We start from the raw sequence: 19,850 nt of genomic DNA on the forward strand, positions 1-19,850 counted from the left end.
TTTTTGTTTTTAATGGCTGCAGAGTCATTTAAATCAGATAGGGAATAAGTTGTGTAGTCTGCTGATCAGATCACCCTGTCACAGCAAGAGATGCCAAGATGTTTCATTCAGCTCTACCCAGACAAAAATATTGCCAGAAATATATAAGTAAAAACAAACCAAGTCTGAAAACAGTTAACTAACAACAGATTCATATATTTCCTAACCCAAAGAAGTTAATGTACCCTTACGTGAAAATATGATTTGGGCTTTGAGGAAATGTTCAAATATGCATAAACATACCATAGATGTGTTTAAAATTTTCAGTCCTACTTATTTACACATGTGTTTGATTTTGGATAACTTATAGATAGCACTGTAACTTCCAAATCACCATGGCTGTCTCTCTGAAGAAAGTTTTTGGGCTAATTATTTCCTGAGTGCTTTGATTTCATGTACAGAGAATGGTAGAATTTTTTTAAACAGGTATCAGGAAAAATGGAAAGAAATATGTGTGGTCTATTTTACATGTAGCATAAATCCTCAAAAAGAATTTTTAATGAGAAGAGGATAATTCTAGCCTGTCAGGGGCAAATATAGCTGTGTTCATAGAATGTTTGTCTAGGAAAAAAACTCCAGCTGTATAAACTCCAGCTCTAAACCCCAGAGAGAGCTATGGAAAATGTTTCTCATACACCCACCCTTGAGTTATCTGGATACTTGTCTCAAAATTCCATTATTTTTATGTGTGTAAATGTAGCTTAGGTTGGGGGGGGGAGGCTGTATTTTGCAAACTCATACTATTCTACATAAAGTAAAACTGTGAAGTTGAGGAATTCTTGCTTGATTACCTCTGAGTTTTGGTCTATGGAGTGCTAATGTATCCTTCCTTTCCTCATTCCCAGGGACTTCCAGGTTTTAAAGGCAGTGAAGGCTACCTGGGAGAGGAGGGCACTGCTGTAAGTCAAGGTTTTTCTAGCTCCATTTATTCCTAAGAACATATCTATGCTATGAAAGCATTTGCATCATTTCAGAAGGAAGCAAGAAAAGTTCTAAGGATTCACTCGAAAAGTTTGAGGTTTTTCCAGGTCACCAATGTTTTATTAACTTACTGTCCCCTCTTGGACTATCCACCAACACTGTATAATCAACTCAATGAAAAACTTCTCTTTTTCACTGCTGCTGCTGCTGCTAAGTCGCTTCAGTCCTGTCCGACTCTGTGCAACCCCATAGACGGCAGCCCACCAGGCTCCCCCGTCCCTGGGATTCTCCAGGCAAGAACACTGGAGTGGGTTGCCATTTCCTTCTCCAATGCATGAAAGTGAAAAGTCAAAGTGAAGTTACTCAGTCGTGTCTGACTCCTAGCTCTTTTTCACTAGGAGAGTCAAATCACTGCCATTTCCCCCTTCCATTCTGCATGAGTAAACCCACTCACCACACTGCTTATCTAGGACCTTGCCCTTTCTTGAACCTATTCATCCATTTATCTTTCCTTCCTTCTTTCCCTCCTTCCTTCCATCCATCCACTTAATAAGTGTATATTAACCATCTTACAATTTATCACATTATTTATCAAAGACCTCATCATAAATACACTCATCATTCATTTAACAGATACATCTTAAGGTATCTTTCCATGTGCCAGGCACACTGCTAGACCACAGAAATAAAAATAAAGAAAAAAAAAGATCGATCCTATCTCAGGCAAATTCCAGACTATTGGAAAGACACATGAGAAGCAGTAGGTCTAGTTGTTATACACGAGAACTCTGCTCGAGGTATATGAGGTGCCATGTGATAGAGTGTGGAAGTGCAAATACTGAACTGCCTCAGGTGACAGCCTGAGAGGAAGGCTGCAGACAGGGGGTAATGCTTGGGTGGCATCTGAGGACAGATAGAACTTTCTCCAGGCTAAAGGGGGAAGAATATTCTACTACAGGGAGAACAGTGTGGTCAAGGGTGTGTAACTGAGTCAGAGAATTGTGTGTTTGCAGAATGACATATGGTCAACATGGCCAGAATCCAGGACACAGTGAGAGATCAAGGTGCAAGACCCAGAATTCTGGGAGTCTCGAGTACTCTGAGAAAGATTTGGAGGTGTCTTCCAGTTGATGGGCATCACTTAATGATGTTTAGTTAGTTAGTTCAGTCACTCAGTCATGTCCAACTCTTTGCAACCCCATGGACTGAAGCACAACACGCCTCCCTATCCATCACCAACTCCCGGAGTCCACCCAAACCCATGTCCATTGAGTCAGTGATGCTATCCAACCATCTCATCCTCTGTCGTGCCCTTCTCCTCCTGCCTTCAATCTTTACCAGCATCAAAGTCTTTTCAAATGAGTCAATTCTTTGCGTCAGGTGGCCGAAGTATTGGAATTTCAGCTTCAGCATCAGTCCTTCCCGTGAATATTCAAGACTGATTTCCTTTAGGATGGACTGGTTTGATCTCCTTGCAGACCAAGGGACTCTCAAGAGTCCTCTCCAACACCACAGTTCAAAAGCATCAATTTTTTGGTGCTCAGCTTTCTTAATAGTCCAACTCTCACATCCATACGTGACTACTAGAAAAACCATAACCTTAACTAGATGGACATTTGTTGGCAAAGTAATGTCTCTGCTTTTTAATATGCTGTCTAGGTTGGTCATAGCTTTTCTTCCAAGGAGCAAGCATCTTTTAATTTCATGGCTGCAGTCACCATCTGTAGCCCCCAGAAATAAAGTCTGTCACTGTTTCCACTGTTTCCATGATGTTCAAGCACAGGATTAAAAATGGCTAGGGCATGGGCTTAGAAAGCATGCTCAGGCAACATCATGGAAGATGACAAGGTAGGGATTGCAGGTAGAAGCCTTGCAGCAGCAGGTGCAAGACAAAATTTAGGGCAGTGCGAATAGATACGCTAAGGAGGTTGAATGGATGTGCCTTGGTGACCACTTGGGGAGACAGTGGCTGAGGATGACATCTTTGTTTCAGCTCACAAGACTGCACCGGCTGGTGGGATTAATAAGACCAGATCACAGGAGTGGGTTTAGGTTAAAGATAGAGAGAAAGGGAAGGAATTTCGTCAAGAAATCTGCCCCTTGCTTAGGTCATACCTAGAGCATCATGCTCCGATGTCTCATCAATTCTTCACTGTCTATTCCCAGAATGTCTTCTGAAATCTTGAGAATGCATCTTAGCTGCCAGTTGTTGTATGTCTGTTTTACTTAGATACTATCCCACCCTGGAGAGTATCCAGGTGGGATCCAACACAGAGGATTGTCATCAGAGTAGCTCTGATTTACTTCCACTGTCAGTTTTCATAAGCATGAATTCTGGGTTATAAACCCATGAGCAGTTGCACTTTTTTAATCCAACACAAAGGTTGTCAGATTTCCAAGACAGATTCCAGATGACAATACGAAAAGCTCGTCTGAGTATGTGCTCTTCCTTAGGGAGAAAGAGGAGCCAGTGGACCTGTGGGAGAACAAGGTACTAAAGGATGCTATGGTGCCAAGGGCCCTAAGGTAAGGATTGCAAGAAGCACTATGAAGGCTTCCCAACGTTAATTCCTTTTCCTACACTAACCCCTGCTGTCCTTTCTATTTCCAGGGAAACAGGGGACTAAATGGACAGGAGGTATGGTACCAAACATCATTTATCTGCCCATCTGTTACCTAGAATTATTTTTGAGGTGATTGACCAGTAGATTGTACAAATGAAGTTTTGTTGACCTTCCTTTTTATTGCTAATTATTTCATTTTGTTTACTAATGCCTTTTATTGCAGACCATGTTTGGTTTTGGTTGACAATTTCTATGACTCAGTAATCTTAAATATGACCCAGGGCCAGCCTAGCAAAGAGCATGTATATAGAACACAAAATTTGACTTTTAATTTGGTGTCTGGCTTCTTTCCACGTAAATGCAGTGCACTGTATTCTGATCACATCTGTCTTTTCAGGGAGAAGCTGGGGAAAGTGGAATTGATGGCTTAAATGGAGAACAGGTCGAACCTTCTCTTTGTATCATGAAAACCCTCTGAGCTAGTTCTCGTTAAGAAAATGAGAACTTGAGTTTATTGTTCTCTGTGTTTTAGGGTGATAGTGGTCTTCCTGGAGCAAAAGGAGAGAAAGGCAATGAAGGAGCCCAGGTAGGCATTCAATAAAGGGATAACGTAGAAACTGTACTGGGGATTCAAGGTGTGACTTGTAAGGCAGCTACACCAGGAATAGTTGTCAGCTAGGATCATGAAAGGGTTTTAGGATAACCAGAAGACCTCAACTGCATGCAAAAAGAAACAGTAATTTCTGATGTGTCTGGGAAGTTCCGCTGATCTAGGCGGTGCGTGGCTGAGCTTGGCTCATGTGTCTGTAGGTTGGCTGGGGGCTTTGTTTCACTTCTCTCTTCTTATCCTTCTGGGAGCAGAGAGCTGCCCGGCCTTTTATGGCCATGGCTGAAGCGCAAGGGAGCAAGTAGAAACACACAAGCTCTCTCGAGGGCCCCTGGGGCCGAGGCTTGGAACTCTCGTGGTGACACTGTAGATCTTACAAGTAGATCTTATTCTTTCTGTTGACCAGAATGAGCCACGACCAAACTCAGGGGTAGGGAGTCAAATATGGATAATCTCTCTGAATCTCAGTTGCCTCATCAAAAGAAGGATAAAACCAATACCTGGTGCATATAGTAGTTACAAAATAATGGACAAGACAATGAATCTGTCTGGAACACAGAATTTATCACTGTGGTGAATAATTGTGGCCACTGTTAAATTATTCACATGGTGCCTGAATCTATTGGTTGTTCCTCTTCTCTACAAAATAACTTTAGTAGGAAAACATTTAATAATTTAAATCAGGGAGAAGATAAGCTCCTTGTTTTTATTAATGTCACTTAAAATTCTTGTCCTTCTTCTCCTTTGTGTTGACTTTAGGGAATCCCGGGAGAGAGAGGAATTTCTGGAGACCATGGAGCAAAGGGCTTGCGTGGAGACCCAGTAAGTGTGCTTTGATCGAGGGGCTGCAAACTAACGTCATGTCAGGGCTCATTTCCCATCAGCGCTTCCGGTGGGGAGAGGGAGCGCTACTTTAAAGCATTACCGTGGCAGTTCTGAATTGAAATCGTCATGGGCACAACTGTTTAGAGTTTTAAAAGCAAGTCCCTTGTGCCTGATACTCTTCATGTACAAGATGAGTATGGACAGTGAGACAGTCTTGCCACTGTTTGCATATGTAATTTTTGAGAAAACATTTTCAGAACTTCCTTGTGCTTCAGAGCTATGAAGGAATTCCACTTCATTCCATTATCTTCCTCAAAATATGGACAGGATGAAAGAAATGGAGCCATCTCTTTTTTCTCTTCTCCAAGAGTCTTTCTCCATTGAGAATATTAGCTTCATTTCCCTGAGTCCAAGTCAGCTAAAAGTGCATTAGGCAAAAAGTACATTAGCCCAGAAATACCTGCTTTAATGGGGATGCAACCCAGTTGAGCAGGCATAACCTACACCAAAGCCAACAGGACGCATGCCAGCCTAGGGGATATGCCAAGTCCATTGGACATCAGTACTCTAGGACTTTGATCACCCACACGTCAATCTTCAAAACCTTAATGAATTAGGATTTTGTAGGTTTTTTTAAACATTCATTAAAACTTTAGAAGTTGAGATAAAATTGTGTATACAATGTGATATCTATATAACGTTGCATAAGTTTAAGATGTACAACAGGTTCAGTTCAGTTCAGTTGCTCAGTCGTGTCCGACTCTTTGTGACCCCATGAATTGCAGCACGCCAGGCCTCCCTGTCCATCACCAACTCCCGGAGTTCCCTCAAACTCACGTCCAGGTTAGTTTGATATATTTACATATTAGCATTACCGCCTTAGTGTTAGCTAAGTCCTTTAACAGGTACATAATTATCACTTTTTTTGTGTGGTAAGAATATTTAAAACCTAGTCTTTTAGCAGCTTTGGAGTGTATAATACAGTATCACAGCTTATAATCACCATGCTATTCATTAGATCTCTTGAATTTACTGTTAAGCTGTAACATGCATCAGAAAAGTACACAAATTATGAATTCACAGCTTGATGACTATAAGTACCCTGTGCCCTCACTACTCAGGTAAAGAAACAGAACATCAGACAAGAGTAGAATAATGCCCAAACCCCCTCATGTGTACTTCAGTCACTACCAGCCCTCCCTAAGGTAATCACTGTCTCAGGACCATGAATCAGTTTTACCCATTATTGAACTTTTCACTGGTATTATACAGGATGTACTTTTCATGCCCAGCTTCTTTTGCTCAAGTATATACTTCTGAGATGAATCAGTGTGGTGAATATCAGTAGTCCATTCAATCTTACTCAGTTGAGTTAGGTTCAGTTCAGTCACTCAGTCATGTCCGACTCTTTGCCCCAGGGACTTCAGTACACCACACTTCCCTGTCCATCACCAACTCCCGGAGCTTGCTCAAACTCATGTCCATCGAGTCGGTGATGCCATCCAACCATCTCATCCTCTGTCATCCCCTTCTCCTCCTGCCTTCAGTCTTTCCCAGGATCAGGGTCTTTTCTAATGAGTCGGTTCTTCGCATCAGGAGGCCAAAGTATTGGAATTTCAGCTTCAGCATCAGTCCTTCCAATGAATATTCAGGACTGATTTCCTTTAGGATGGACTGGTTTGATCTCCTTGCAGTCCAAGGGAGTCTCAGGAGTCTTCAACACCACAGTTCAAAAGCATCAATTCTTTGGCACTCAGCTTTCTTTATAGTCCAACAGTCACATCCATACATGTCTACTGGAAAAATCATAGCCTTGACTAGACAGACCTTTGTTGGCAAAGTAACGTCTCTACTTTTTAATATGCTGTCTAGGTGGGTGATAGCTTTTCTTCCAAGGAGCAAGCATCTTTTAATATCATGGCTGCAGTCACCATCTGCCACGATTTTGGAGCTCAAGAAAATGAAGTCTGTCACTGTTTCCATTGTTTCCCCATCTATTTGCCATGAAGTGATGGGACCAAATGCCATGATCTTAGCTTTTTGAATGAATGAATATTTCATTGTGTGAATATTCCTTGATCTGTTTCTCCATTCTGCTACTGATAGATGTTTCAGTTGTTCTAGATTATGCTTTTATAAATATTACTGATACATACATTCTTGTATGTGTCTTTCGTACACATTTTTACTGGGTCTATACTTTGGGAGTAGACTGTCTGGATGACAGTCACTTAAATCTTTACAGCCGAACAGTTTTCCAAAAAGTTTGCACTGATTTATACTCCCACTATCAATGCACCAGAGCAGTGTACCACAACCATCAGAGACCCTAAACTGTATACAACTAACAGTACTAAGTGCTGATAAGGATGTGGGGCAACTGGGAATGTCACAGGACCTTGTCTTTAATAACTCCTCCTCCAGCACACGTGGTTGTTCAGAGAAAGAATTTTATACTGTACATACTGACAAGTATCAGTGTTATGTATGCATTGGAGATAACTCTATTTAAAAAGCAGAGGAATTTGTACTTGAAGATAACATTGGCATATGATAATACTCTGATAATGCAAGAGTTTCAAACAACTTCAAAGTGTCTAATTAGAAACAAAAATATATCCACAAATAAGGGTAATGAAGAAATAGTAGTTCAAACGCAAGGACATTTCAGTCATTGGTATATGATGGCCTAAAATTCACTTGGGGTGTTGCTATAAAATTGTGATTCAGTTTAATCAGCTGCTGCTGCTGCTTCTAAGTCGCTTCAGTCGTGTCCGACTCTATGTGACCCCATCCCTGGGATTCTCCAGGCAAGAACACTGGAGTGGGTTGCCATTTCCTTCTCCAGTTCATGAAAGTGAAAAGTGAAAGTGAAGTCGCTCAGTCATATCCGACTCTTCGTGACCCCATGGACTGCAGCCCACCAGGCTCCTCTGTCCATGGGATTTTCCAGGCAAGAGTACTGGAGTGGGGTGCCATTGCCTTCTCCAAATTTAATCAGAATCCCCCCTAATTGTCTGCATGATTGTGTAATACCTTTAAAAGAATCTGAATAATATAAAAATACTTTTATTTAAAGAGAAATATTCTATGACTTCGAGATGGCTGAAAATTCAACCCATGGGAGCTTCCCTGTGCTGTATTGTAACTATCCTGACTTCAGATGGTTTTTCAATAAATAATAACTCTTGCCAGCCACTTGGGAATGTACATCTCAAATCGATGAAAGCTCTCTCTACTTTTTCCGTGTATTTTTTGGTGGGTTACTATATGGAGAAATATGGAGAGAGCAAGATTGACAGAATAAATAGGACACAAGCATAATCTACATGCAAATGGCACAAATTCCTGAAAATATATGCTTTTTTCAGAGAGAGTTTTTGATCATAAAAGCTAGTTTGTTTGAAATCTACCATTTTGACATAACTTTTAAATTTATTTTATTGAAATACAGTTGATTTACAATGCTGTGCTAATTTCTGCTATATAGAAAAATGATTATATATATATACACATACATATATATGTATATATATACTCTTTTCCATTATGGTTTATCACAGGACACTGAATATAGCCCTGTGATAAGCCACTGAATATAGTCCAGGATTTCCCTGGTGGCTCAGATGGTAAAGAATCTGCCTACAATTCAGGAGAACCGGGTTCAATCCCTGGATCGGGAAGATCCTCTGAAAAAGGAAATGGCAACCCACTCCAGTACTCTTGCCTGGAAAATCCCATGGGCAGAGGAGCCTGGTAGGCTACAGACCATGGGGTCGCAAAGAGTCAGACACAACTGAGCAACTTCACTTCACTTATTTGATATAGTTCCCTGTACTTGTTGCTTACGCATGCTGTACACAATAGTTTGCGTTTGGTAGTCTCAAACGTCTAATCCCTCCCTCCCCCACTCCTACCCTGGGCAAGCACAAGGTTTCCTCTACATCTCTGCATCTGTTTCTGTTTCAAGGTAAGTTCATTGGTGTCGTATTTTGGATTCCACATATAAGTGATATCATATGATGTTTATCTTTCTCTGTCTGACTTATTTCACTTAGTATGATAATCACCAGGTCCATCATGTTGCTGCAAACGGCATTTCTTTCTTTCTTTTTATGGCTGAGTAGTATTCCATTGTGTATATATATTATATCTTCTCTATCCATTCATCTCTTGATAGACATTTAGGTTGCTTCTATGTCTTAGCTATTATAAATACTGCTACAGATATCAATAGCCTCAGATATGCAGATGACACCACCCTTATGGCAGAAAGTGAAGAGGAACTCAAAAGCCTCTTGATGAAAGTGAAAGTGGAAAGTGAAAAAGTTGGCTTAAAGCTCAACATTCAGAAAACGAAGATCATGGCATCCGGTCCCACCACTTCATGGGAAATAGATGGGGAAACAGTGGAAACAGTGTCAGACTTTATTTTTCTGGGCTCCAAAATCACTACAGATGGTGACTGCAGCCATGAAATTAAAAGACGCTTACTCCTTGGAAGGAAAGTTATGACCAACCTAGATAGCATGTTCAAAAGCAGAGACATTACTTTGCCAACAAAGGTTCATCTAGTCAAGGCTATGGTTTTTCCTGTGGTCATGTATGGATGTGAAAGTTGGACTGTGAAGAAGGCTGAGCGCCAAAGAATTGATGCTTTTGAGCTGTGGTGTTGGAGAAGACTCTTGAGAGTCCCTTGGACTGCAAGGAGATCCAACCAGTCCATTCTGAAGGAGATCAGCCCTGGGATTTCTTTGGAAGGAATGATGCTAAAGCTGAAACTCCAGTACTTTGGCCACCTCATGCGAAGAGTTGACTCATTGGAAAACACTCTGATTCTGGGAGGGATTGGGGCAGGAGTAGAAGGGGATGACAGAGGATGAGATGGCTGGATGGCATTACTGACTCGATGGACGTGAGTCTGAGTGAACTCTGGGAGTTGGTGATGGACAGGGAGGCCTGGCGTGCTGCGATTTGTGGGGGTCGCAAAGAGTCGGACACGACTGAGCGACTGATCTGATCTGATCTGAACTGTTTTTATTTATTTATTTATTTTTTTCTTTTTTTTTAACTTTACAATATTGTATTGGTTTTGCCATACATCAAAATGAATCCACCACAGGTATACATGTGTTCCCCATCCTGAACCCTCCTCCCTCCCATACCATCCCTCTGGGTCATCCCAGTGCACCAGCCCCAAGCATCCAGTATCGTGCATCGAACCTGGACTGGCGACTCGTTTCATATATGATATTATACATGTTTCAATGCCATTCTCCCAAATCATCCCACCCTCTCCCTCTCTCACAGAGTCCAAAAGACTGTTCTATACATCAGTGTCTCTTTTGTTGTCTCATATACAGGGTTATCGTTACCATCTTTCTAAATTCCATATATATGTGTTAGTATACTGTATTGGTGTTTTTCTTTCTGGCTTACTTCACTCTGTATAATAGGCTCCAGTTTCGTCCACCTCATTACAACTGATTCAAATGTATCCTTTTTAATGGCTGAGTAACTGTTTTTATAGTTTTCTCCTGATATATACCCAGGAATGTGATTGTTAAATCATAGGGCAACTGTTTAGTTTTTTGAGGAACCTCCACACAGTTCTCCATAATGACTGCACCAATTTGCACTCCTACCAACAGTGTTGGAGAATCCCCAGTTCTCCACAGCCTCATCGGTATTTGTTATTTGTGGACTTTTTAATGATGGCTGTTTTGACCTGTGTAAGGTAGTAGTGACTCATTATAGTTTTGATTTACATTTTTCTATTAGCGATGTTGAGCGTCTTTTCATGCACCTGTTGACCATCTGTATTTATTCTTTGGAGAAATGTCTGTTTAGATCTTCTGCCCATTTTTTGATTGGGTTGTTTGTTTCTTTATTATTGAGTTGTATGAGCTGTTTATAGATTTTGGAAATTAAGCCCTCACTGGTCACATCCCTTGCAAATGTTTTCTCCCCGTCTGTATGTTTTCTTTTCATTTTGTCAGTGGTTTCCTTTGCTGTGCAAAAGCTTATATGTTTGATTAGGTCCCATTTGTTTATTTTTGTTTTTATTTCCATTGTCTTGGTAGATTGATCTAAATACATTGGTAGGATTAAATTTCTTGTAATTTGAGGGAAGGCTGAGGTAGGTCATTTGTCTGAGCGACACTTTAAATAAAGCTCAACATTCTAAAACATATCATTATTAGAAGCCCATGTTTAATCATCAGTTCAGTTCAGTTCAGTCGCTCAGTCGTGTCCAACTCTTTGTGACCCCATGAATTGCAGCACGCCAGGCCTCCCTGTCCATCACCAACTCCCAGAGTTCAATCATAAATTTGTATTAAATGATACTCTTTTGTCTAATTTCATAAACACTTAAAGAGTGGGCCAGATCACACTCAGACTGACCACACAGCTGGTCTGCATGGAAAGTAGGACATTCTGTTCTGTAGAATGTGCTGGCATATGGTTTTTTATGTCATCTCTTCAATCAAATAGTGCAGAGTTGGACTATAGTAAGCAGTGTATATACCCAGTGGAAGAAAATTTGAGACTTTACCTTCCTTTTTCTTCCTTGCTGTTCTAATGAAGATATAACTCTTTAATAGTGTAATTCATCAGATAAATATTAAATAAGAATAAAACAGAAGATGTAAGGAAATAATCTTTGGCTTTGGTATGTGGGGAAGAGAAATAATTATTCATGTAAGTTTTAGTGCTAACAGTTGTAAAATAAATTCTAAGCCCATTTTTTTTTTTCTTCACTCTGTCAGCCTATAAGCCCTGTGAGTATAGAAACTGCATGTTTAAAAAGGTTCCAAAGTATCTGGAATGATGCTATGGTCCTGTTGGTGATCTCAAATTACTTACTGGTTGATGAAGGTCATCTAGTCTGCTATCAGCCAAGCAGCCAGGCAGCTGGCTGTCAGCAGGACTGGATAGTTGCCCTCCCCTCTTCATTTACTGATGAATTGGCGGGTTCAGTTGATCGTCCGGGCATCATGGCTGCTCTGTTTGTGGTCTGAACTACCCAAGGGAGAAAGCTTTCAGTCTGGCCTGCCTAGGATACCATCCCATAATGTGTGCCTGTTCCCAGTGCTCCTGCTAGAACATCTGTATAAATATTGAGAAAAACTCAAGATTCCAAGACTTTCTGAAAACCGGAAAAGTAGGATATAAGCCAATGGTGTTAGAAGGTGTCCAGGGACCCAGGAGGAGAAAGAGAGTGTGTGTGGCAAATAAAGCCCTCAGCGCTATTCGGAGTCCTCACATTCTTGGGGAAGAACCCATTACAAACCTTTGCGTTAGATATTACTCAGTCATTAAAAAAATGCCATTTGAAGCAATATGGATGGACCTAGAGTTTATCATACTAAGTGAGGTAAGCCGGAGAGAGAAAGATTAATATCATATGATATCACTTATATGGGTAATCTAAAAAAAAATGATACAAATGAACTTATTTACAATTGACCTACAGCCATCAAAAACAAATGTATGGTTACCAAAGGCGAAGGCAGAGTGGGGATAAATTAGGAGTTTGGGATTAACATACACACAGTATGTACAGGTCACTTGCTAAGTCATGTCTGACTCTTTGTGACCCCATGGACAGCCACACACCAGGCTTCCCTGTCCTTCACTATCTCCCTGCTGCTGCTGCTAAGTCACTTCAGTCGTATCCGACTCTGTGCGACCCCATAGACGGCAGTCCACCAGGCTCTCTGTCCCTGCGATTCTCCAGGCAAGAACACTGGAGTGGGTTGCCATTTCCTTCTCCAATGCATGAAAGTGAAAAGTGAAAGTGAAGTCATTCAGTCGTGTCCGACTCCTAGTGACCCCATGGACTGCAGCCTACCAGGCCCCTCTGTCCATGGGATTTTCCAGGCAAGAGTACTGGAGTGGGTTGCCATTGCCTACTCCCAGAGGTTGCTTAAACTCATCCACTGAGTCGGTGATGCCATCCAACCATCTCATCCTCTGTTGCCCTCTTTTCCTCCTGCCTTCAATCTTTCCCAGCATCAGGGTCTTTTCCAATGAGTCAACCCTTTGCCTCAGGTGGCCAAAGTATTGGAGCTTCAGCATCAGTCCTTCCAATGAATATTCAGAATTGATTTCCTTTAGGATTGACTGGTTTGATCTCCTTGCTGTCCAATGGTCTCTCCAAAGTCTTCTCCAGCAGTATAGTTTGAAAGCATCAATTCTTCAGCACTCAGATATACACACTGCTGTGTATAATGTAGATAAACAACAAGGACCTGCTGTACAGCACAGAGAACTCTACTCAGTATCTTGTAATAATCTATAAGAGAAAAAAATCTGAAAAAGAATATATATATATATAACTGAATCACTCTGCTGTACACCTGAAACTAACACACTCTTGGAAATCAACTAAACTTCAATAAAAACAAACAGATGAAAAAAAAACTTTGCCTTCCCCAAGGGAAGGGAGTGGGGGGTAAAATCTACCAACCCTCAAATATAAACTTGCCAAGCCCACAAGAATGAAGACCGGAAGCTAAGAGAAAGAGGGTAGTAGCAAGAAGGAAACACCTCCAGACCCAGGATAGGAGTTGCCCTAAACACAACTCATGTCTCCCTGCCTCCTCGGCTGTGTGTCCCATTATGAGCTCTCACTTGGGCCCCACGTACTTGCCGTAGGTCTCCATGCTCTCCTGCTAATGCAGAGCTTGGGAGGAAAGGAAGACATTTATAAGCCGTTTATAATTTAGCCTACTTCTGCTTTCAAATGGGTTAACCTTCTCTTGTCACTTTTTTGGGGGGTGACCAGGTATGTTACAACCATATTACATTTTTAAGGAGAAATGTTCAAAGCCTATTATTTTCTATTTTTTAGGGAGTTCCTGGATTTGACAATAGCATAGAGGGACCCAAGGGCTTGAAAGGAGAACTTGGAAGACAGGTAACTGTGGGCTTTTGGAAGTAACTTTGTAAATATGTGACAATGGTGGGCTCAGGGTGTTAATGATAGAATATGAAATGCGTATAAAAAACTTGGAATCAGAGAATATACCTGATACAGAGAATCTATTTTTTAGAAGCAAAAAGATTCTTTTATTCCTTCTTATTTGCTACACTGGAACTTAAGACACATTCTCTCTTCTGAATCTGATGCAAAGATCTAACCTCTGATTTAAAATGTAGGGCTAGCTGATAGAAAGCACTGGCAAAAGAACTCCTGGCCTTCCCAGAATCCAGAGGACACATGTCCTAAAAAGATATCATATTATACTTGGTACCTGATTTAAAAAAAAAAAAAAGAAGCAGAGAGAGAATAAGATCTGGTAGATATCTACAGGCTGCACTCTCAAGGCAAGTCTCTTGAGATTAGTCATATGGGATAGCATGCGTCTAAATCTGATCATGTAAGCTTGTTTTTCAGAACTTTAGGAAAACAATTTTCCGGGAAACTGTGTGTCACTGGATTCATGGTGGGGAAGTTCTTTGGTGACTCCACCTGTGAGAAAACCCTTTGGGAAAAGGCCTAGCCTCCATTTCAGGCTCTGTTCCTTAGCTGCTCTGTGGCCTCAGCTACTTTCTACAAGCCTCTGCTTTCTCATCTTCAACACTGGACAAGTAGCCTACTTTGGAAAGGGATGTGGGAACTCAATGACAGAGCCTTCCACATCATAAACTCCCAGAGAATGTTACCTGTCATTTTTTATTAAGTGGCCAGTGTATGCCTTGTTATAGACTCTATGTCCCCGTTTCCTACCTTGAGAGGATGTGTATTGGGAGATTTTATTCAGATTAGGGTGCTAATTAGGCTGTTACACAGGCTAGCCAGACAGAACAGGAAGTTCCAGGAGAGAAATTCACACAAGTTGCAGCCATCCCATCACACGGATGATTCTATGGCAACGCAGCGGGGACAGTTTGATTGAAATACTCTTAACTAACAGCCCAAACACAAGTTAGATGGTGGTGATGAGCAGATGAGGCCACATCATGCACACAGAGAGGTGTGGTTTGTGACCGGTGGGTTAGGGCCTCATCCCTCAGGGAGGATAAGTCTAACCTGCGTGTCCCTATCCACCCTCCCGGGAACACGACAAGCCGGTGTTGAGGAGCGCACTTGTCAGTGCCGGGTCGTTATTGTCACACCTGTGTCTGTTCCTTTGACAGGGAAGAAGAGGCCAGCCAGGGCCCCCTGGAACTCCCGGCTCCAGAAGGACGACAGTAAGGACCCACAGAGGCCAAGTGGCCCGCTCTGGAGGAGCTGAAGTGGGGTGATGAAATGGCTGATGTGGGGCGGTTCCCCGGGACTTACTACCCTGAGGAAACTGACTCAGGGCAGAGCTGGCAAAGGAGGCAGGAAGGGCCTGAAGCCAAGGCCAGACGGCGCTGGCTGCAGGGGAAATGACCACATCGGAGGAAAGCGCTGCCCAAGGAGAACACAAGAGTAGCCAACTAGGCGAAGAGTAGTCAAAGTCTGGCCTGCTCACTAGGCCCACGGAGGTTTGAAGTCCAAGGCTCCATTCCTCTGCCAAGTTTTATGACTGCTTAGAAAAGTCAGTCCTGATGCGAGTGCTCTGGTCTCCTTTCCATTTTCTCTGACTCGAAGAGGAATGTGCTCCAAGATATAAAAATATTTTCTTGGATGAACTACAATATATGGTTCTGTGAATTTCTCCTCAGAAAACAGAATGCATAATGAATGCAATATATTAAACTAGTGTTTATTTGTGCTAAATTTTTAAATGTTATAAATATATATTTTACTGAGATGTAATTGATAGATAATATTAGTTTCAGATGTACAACATGATGATTCCATGTATGTATATATTACAAGATGATCACCATTCAGCTAGTAAGTCTAGTTAACATCCATCACCACACATAGTTATGATTTTTTTTTTCTTGTGATGAAAACTTTTTAAGATCTGCTCTGTTGTTGTGTAGTTGCTATGTTGTGTCCAATTCTTTTATGATCCCATGGACTGTAGCCCACCAGACTCCTCTGTCCATGGGATTTCCCAGGCAAAAATACTGAAGAAAAAAAAAAAAAAAAAAAGAATACTGAAGAAGGTTACCATTTCCCTCTCCAGAGGATCTTCCTAACCCAGGGATTAAACCCATGTCTCCTGCACTGACAGGCAGATTCTTTACCACTGAGCCACCAGGAAAGCCCTTCTACTCTCTTAGCAACTTTTAAATATACAATATAGTATTACTGGGCTTCCCTAGTGGCTCAGCAATAAAGAATCTGCCTGCCAATGCAGGAGACACAGGTTCAATTCCTGGGTCAAGAAGATCCCCTGGAGAAGGAAATGGCAACCCACTGTAGTATTCTTGCCTGGGAAATCCCATAGAGAGAGGAGCCTGGTGGGCTATAGTCCATGGGGTCGCAAAAGAATCGGACACAATGCAGAAACTACACAGCAACATACTATTATTGACGATAGTTACCATGTGAAGTGAAGTGAAGTGAAAGTCGTTCAGTCATGTCCAACTCTTTGCGACCCCATGGACTAGCCCATGGAATTTTCCAGGCCAGAATACTGGAGTGGGTAGCCTTTCCCTTCTCCAGGGCACCTTCCCAACCAGAGGTTGAACCCAGGTCTCTGACATTGCAGGCAGATTCTTTACCAGCTGAGGCACCAGGGAAGCCCAAGAATACTGGGGTGGGTAGCCTATCTCTTCTCCAGGGGATCTTCCCAACCCAGGAATAGAACTGGGGTCTCCTGCATTGCAGACAGATTCTTTACCAACTGAGCTATCATGCTATACATTAAAACCCATGACTTACTTATTTTCTAACTGGAAGTTTATGCCTTTTGATTCCCTCTACCCATGTCACACTACCCCCCACTCCTCAGCTCTGTTCTCTGTGTCTATGAGTTTAGCTGGTTGGTTTATTTGTTTTGTTAAGATTCCACATATAAGTGAGATCATAGGGTATTGGTCTTTTTCTGATTTATTTCACTTAGTGTAATGCCTTCAGGACTCCCCTGTAGCTCAGACAGTAAAGAATCCTCCTGCAATGCAGGAGACCTGGGTTCGATCCCTAGGTCAGGAAGATCCCCTGGAGAAGGGAATGGCGACCCACTCCAGTATTCTTGCCTGGAGAATCCCATGGAGACAGGAGCCTGGTGGGCTACAGTCCATGGGGTCGCAAAGAGCCAGTCACGACTGAGCGAGTAACACAAGTGCCTTCAAGGTCCATCCACGTTGTCACAAGCGGCCAGATTTCCTTCTTTTCATGACTGAATAGTATTCCACTGTGTGCATACACACATATACACACACACACGTGGTGGGTATATCTTTCTGAGTTCGTGCTTTTGTTTCCTTTGGATAAATACCCAGAAGCGGAATTTCTGGAAGATACGGTATTTCTATATTTAAGTTTTTTGAGGACACTCTGTACTGCTAAAGAGATTATATATAATAAGTGAAAGTGAAAGTGATGTCGCTCAGTCGTGTCCAACTCTTTGCGACCCCATGGACTGTAGCCAACCAGGCTCCTCCCTCCATGGGATTCTCCAGGCAAGAATACTGGAGAGGGTTGCCATTTCCTTCTCCAGGGGATCTTCTAATACATGCCTATAAAAACATATCTGAGGGCAATATTAGGTCACTTGCTTATGAAACCTTTTGGGATCTTTCTCGTTATTTTTTTTCAATAAGTATAAGAGTTTCTGTGCTTGACTTCTTGGAAAAGAATTGACATTATAAAATAAAATCTTTATCCATTAAGAAAATATAACTTCAATAAAATATACTTAAATGCCTGCATTGGGTTCTGAACTAGAACCCAAGGTCTCTTCTTATGGTGCAACGCTTTCTTTCCATTCTTTATTTAGTTATCCAGCCTTTTCCGACTTCCTTCATCCCTCCCTGCCCACTACATGTAGGGATAGATGTTAACTAGATTTATTAGCTGAATGATGGTCTTCTTGCAGTATATACATATATGGAATCATTATGTTGTACATCTGAAACTAATACAATTTTAACATTTTAAATTTGAGGACAAATAAAAACTGTTTTAACATATTGCATTATTATGCATTGTATTTTCTGAGCAGAAGCTCATAAAACCAGCTATTATACTCCAACAGGAAAATATTTTTATATGTTGGAACATACTTTTATTCTTTGTAAGACAGAGAAAAATAAGAACAGGGATTATGTTTAAAACCTGCAGAATTTAATTGGTGGGAAAGCCCTTTCTAATGCATCTAAAGATTTTTAAAAGTACATTTGCTATTTATTTGACTTTCTAAAAGGGTGTAGCCAGTTTACATACCCCAGGAAAGTATTTTGAACTTAAAGAATATCATCCAAAAAATCCTGGCGTGGGAGATGAACTTTTCTTACTTTATAGAGGCTATAATCTCTCTGGAGGATAAGGCAATATCACCATGTATTAGCTAAACTATACAACTCCTGAGAAATATGGCCCCTTCTTGAGTTATAGATTCAGCAGTGTCATTTAGGAGTAAAAACAGAATTCCACCTAAAGATGGTAAAGTCAAGGGATTTTTTTTTAATACTACTCCACTTCTATGCAACTCACCAAAAACAATAAAAGAAATTTAAGATGAATTAACAAAAAATGACCACAACTTCAAGCCACACATGATGACAGATATTGGCCAACTATTTTATTTTTAGAGGTTTTACTTTATTTTGTGGAAATACAGTTGATTGTTGTATTAATTTCTACTGTACAGCAAAGTGATTCAGTTATATGTATACATGTATATATATATATATATATTCCTTTTCATATTCCTTTCCATATGTTTTATTACAGGATATTGAATATAGTTCCCTGTGCTATAAAATAGGATCTTGTTTTCTACCCATTCTATATACAGTAGTTTGCATCTGCTAATCCCAAACTCCCAGTCCATCGCTCTCCCACATGCCCTCCCCCTTGGCAATCACGAGTCTGTTCTCTATGTCTATGAGTCTGTTTCTCTTCCATAGGTATATTCATTTGTCTCCACTTTTAGATTCCACACATAAATGATATCATATGGAATTTGCCTTTCTTTTTCTGACTTACCTCACTTAGTATGATAATCTCTAGTCCATCCATCGTGCTGCAAATGGCATTATTTCCTTCTTTTTTACGGCTAATATTCCACTGTATATATGGACCACGTCTGCTTCTGTTCATCTGTCAATAGACATTCAGGTCACTTCCATGTCTTGGCTATTATCAATAGTGCTACAGTGAACATTGGGGTACATGTGCCTTTGAACTTATAGTTTTGTCTAAATATACGCCCAGGAATGGGATTGCTGGATCATCTGGCAACTCGATTTTTAGTTTCTTGAGGAACCTCCGCATTGTTCTGCATAGTAGCTGCATCAATTTACATTCCCACTAACAGGGTCAGAGGGTTTCCTATTCTCCATAGTCTCTCTGATGGCCATTCTGCCTGGTGTGAAGTGGTTGTTGTTCAGTCACTCAGTCGTGTCTGACTCTGCAGCCACATGGACTGCAGCACACCAGACTTCCCTGTCCTTCACCATCTCCCAGAGACTACTCAAACTCATGTCCATTGAGTCAGTAATGCCATCCAACCATCTCATCCTCTGTCATCCCCTTCTCCTCCCGCCTTCAGTCTTCCCAGCATCAGGGTCTTTTCCAATGAGTCAGTTCTTTGCATCAGATGGCCAAAGCTTCAGCATCAGTCCTGAATATTCAGGATTGATTTCCTTCAAGGTCAACTGGTTTGATCTCCTTGCAGTCCAAGGGACTCTGAAGAGTCTTCTCAACACCATAGTTCAGAAGCATCAATTCTTTGGCATTCAGCCTTCTTTGTGGTCCAGTTCTCACATCCGTACATGACTACTGGAAAAACCATAGCTTTGACTATATGGACCTTTGTCAACAAAGTAATGTCTCTGGT

General features: G+C 41.3%; 1 protein-coding gene across 1 annotated transcript in view; it reads left to right on the top strand.

Moving 5' to 3' along the window:
- COL6A6 (collagen type VI alpha 6 chain) overlaps positions 1-19,850 on the top strand; it is a 173,729-nt gene that overhangs the window by 88,750 nt on the left and 65,129 nt on the right. Inside the window, exons 13-20 of the mRNA XM_070377208.1 lie at positions 885-938; positions 3,415-3,486; positions 3,572-3,598; positions 3,922-3,966; positions 4,057-4,110; positions 4,891-4,953; positions 13,814-13,879; positions 15,103-15,156. Coding sequence (XP_070233309.1) covers positions 885-938; positions 3,415-3,486; positions 3,572-3,598; positions 3,922-3,966; positions 4,057-4,110; positions 4,891-4,953; positions 13,814-13,879; positions 15,103-15,156 — 435 coding nt within the window. The remainder of the gene's footprint in view (positions 1-884; positions 939-3,414; positions 3,487-3,571; positions 3,599-3,921; positions 3,967-4,056; positions 4,111-4,890; positions 4,954-13,813; positions 13,880-15,102; positions 15,157-19,850) is intronic.

The sequence above is a fragment of the Bos mutus genome, chromosome 1 (genome assembly GCF_027580195.1).
Source record: "Bos mutus isolate GX-2022 chromosome 1, NWIPB_WYAK_1.1, whole genome shotgun sequence".
Lineage (NCBI taxonomy): Eukaryota > Metazoa > Chordata > Mammalia > Artiodactyla > Bovidae > Bos > Bos mutus.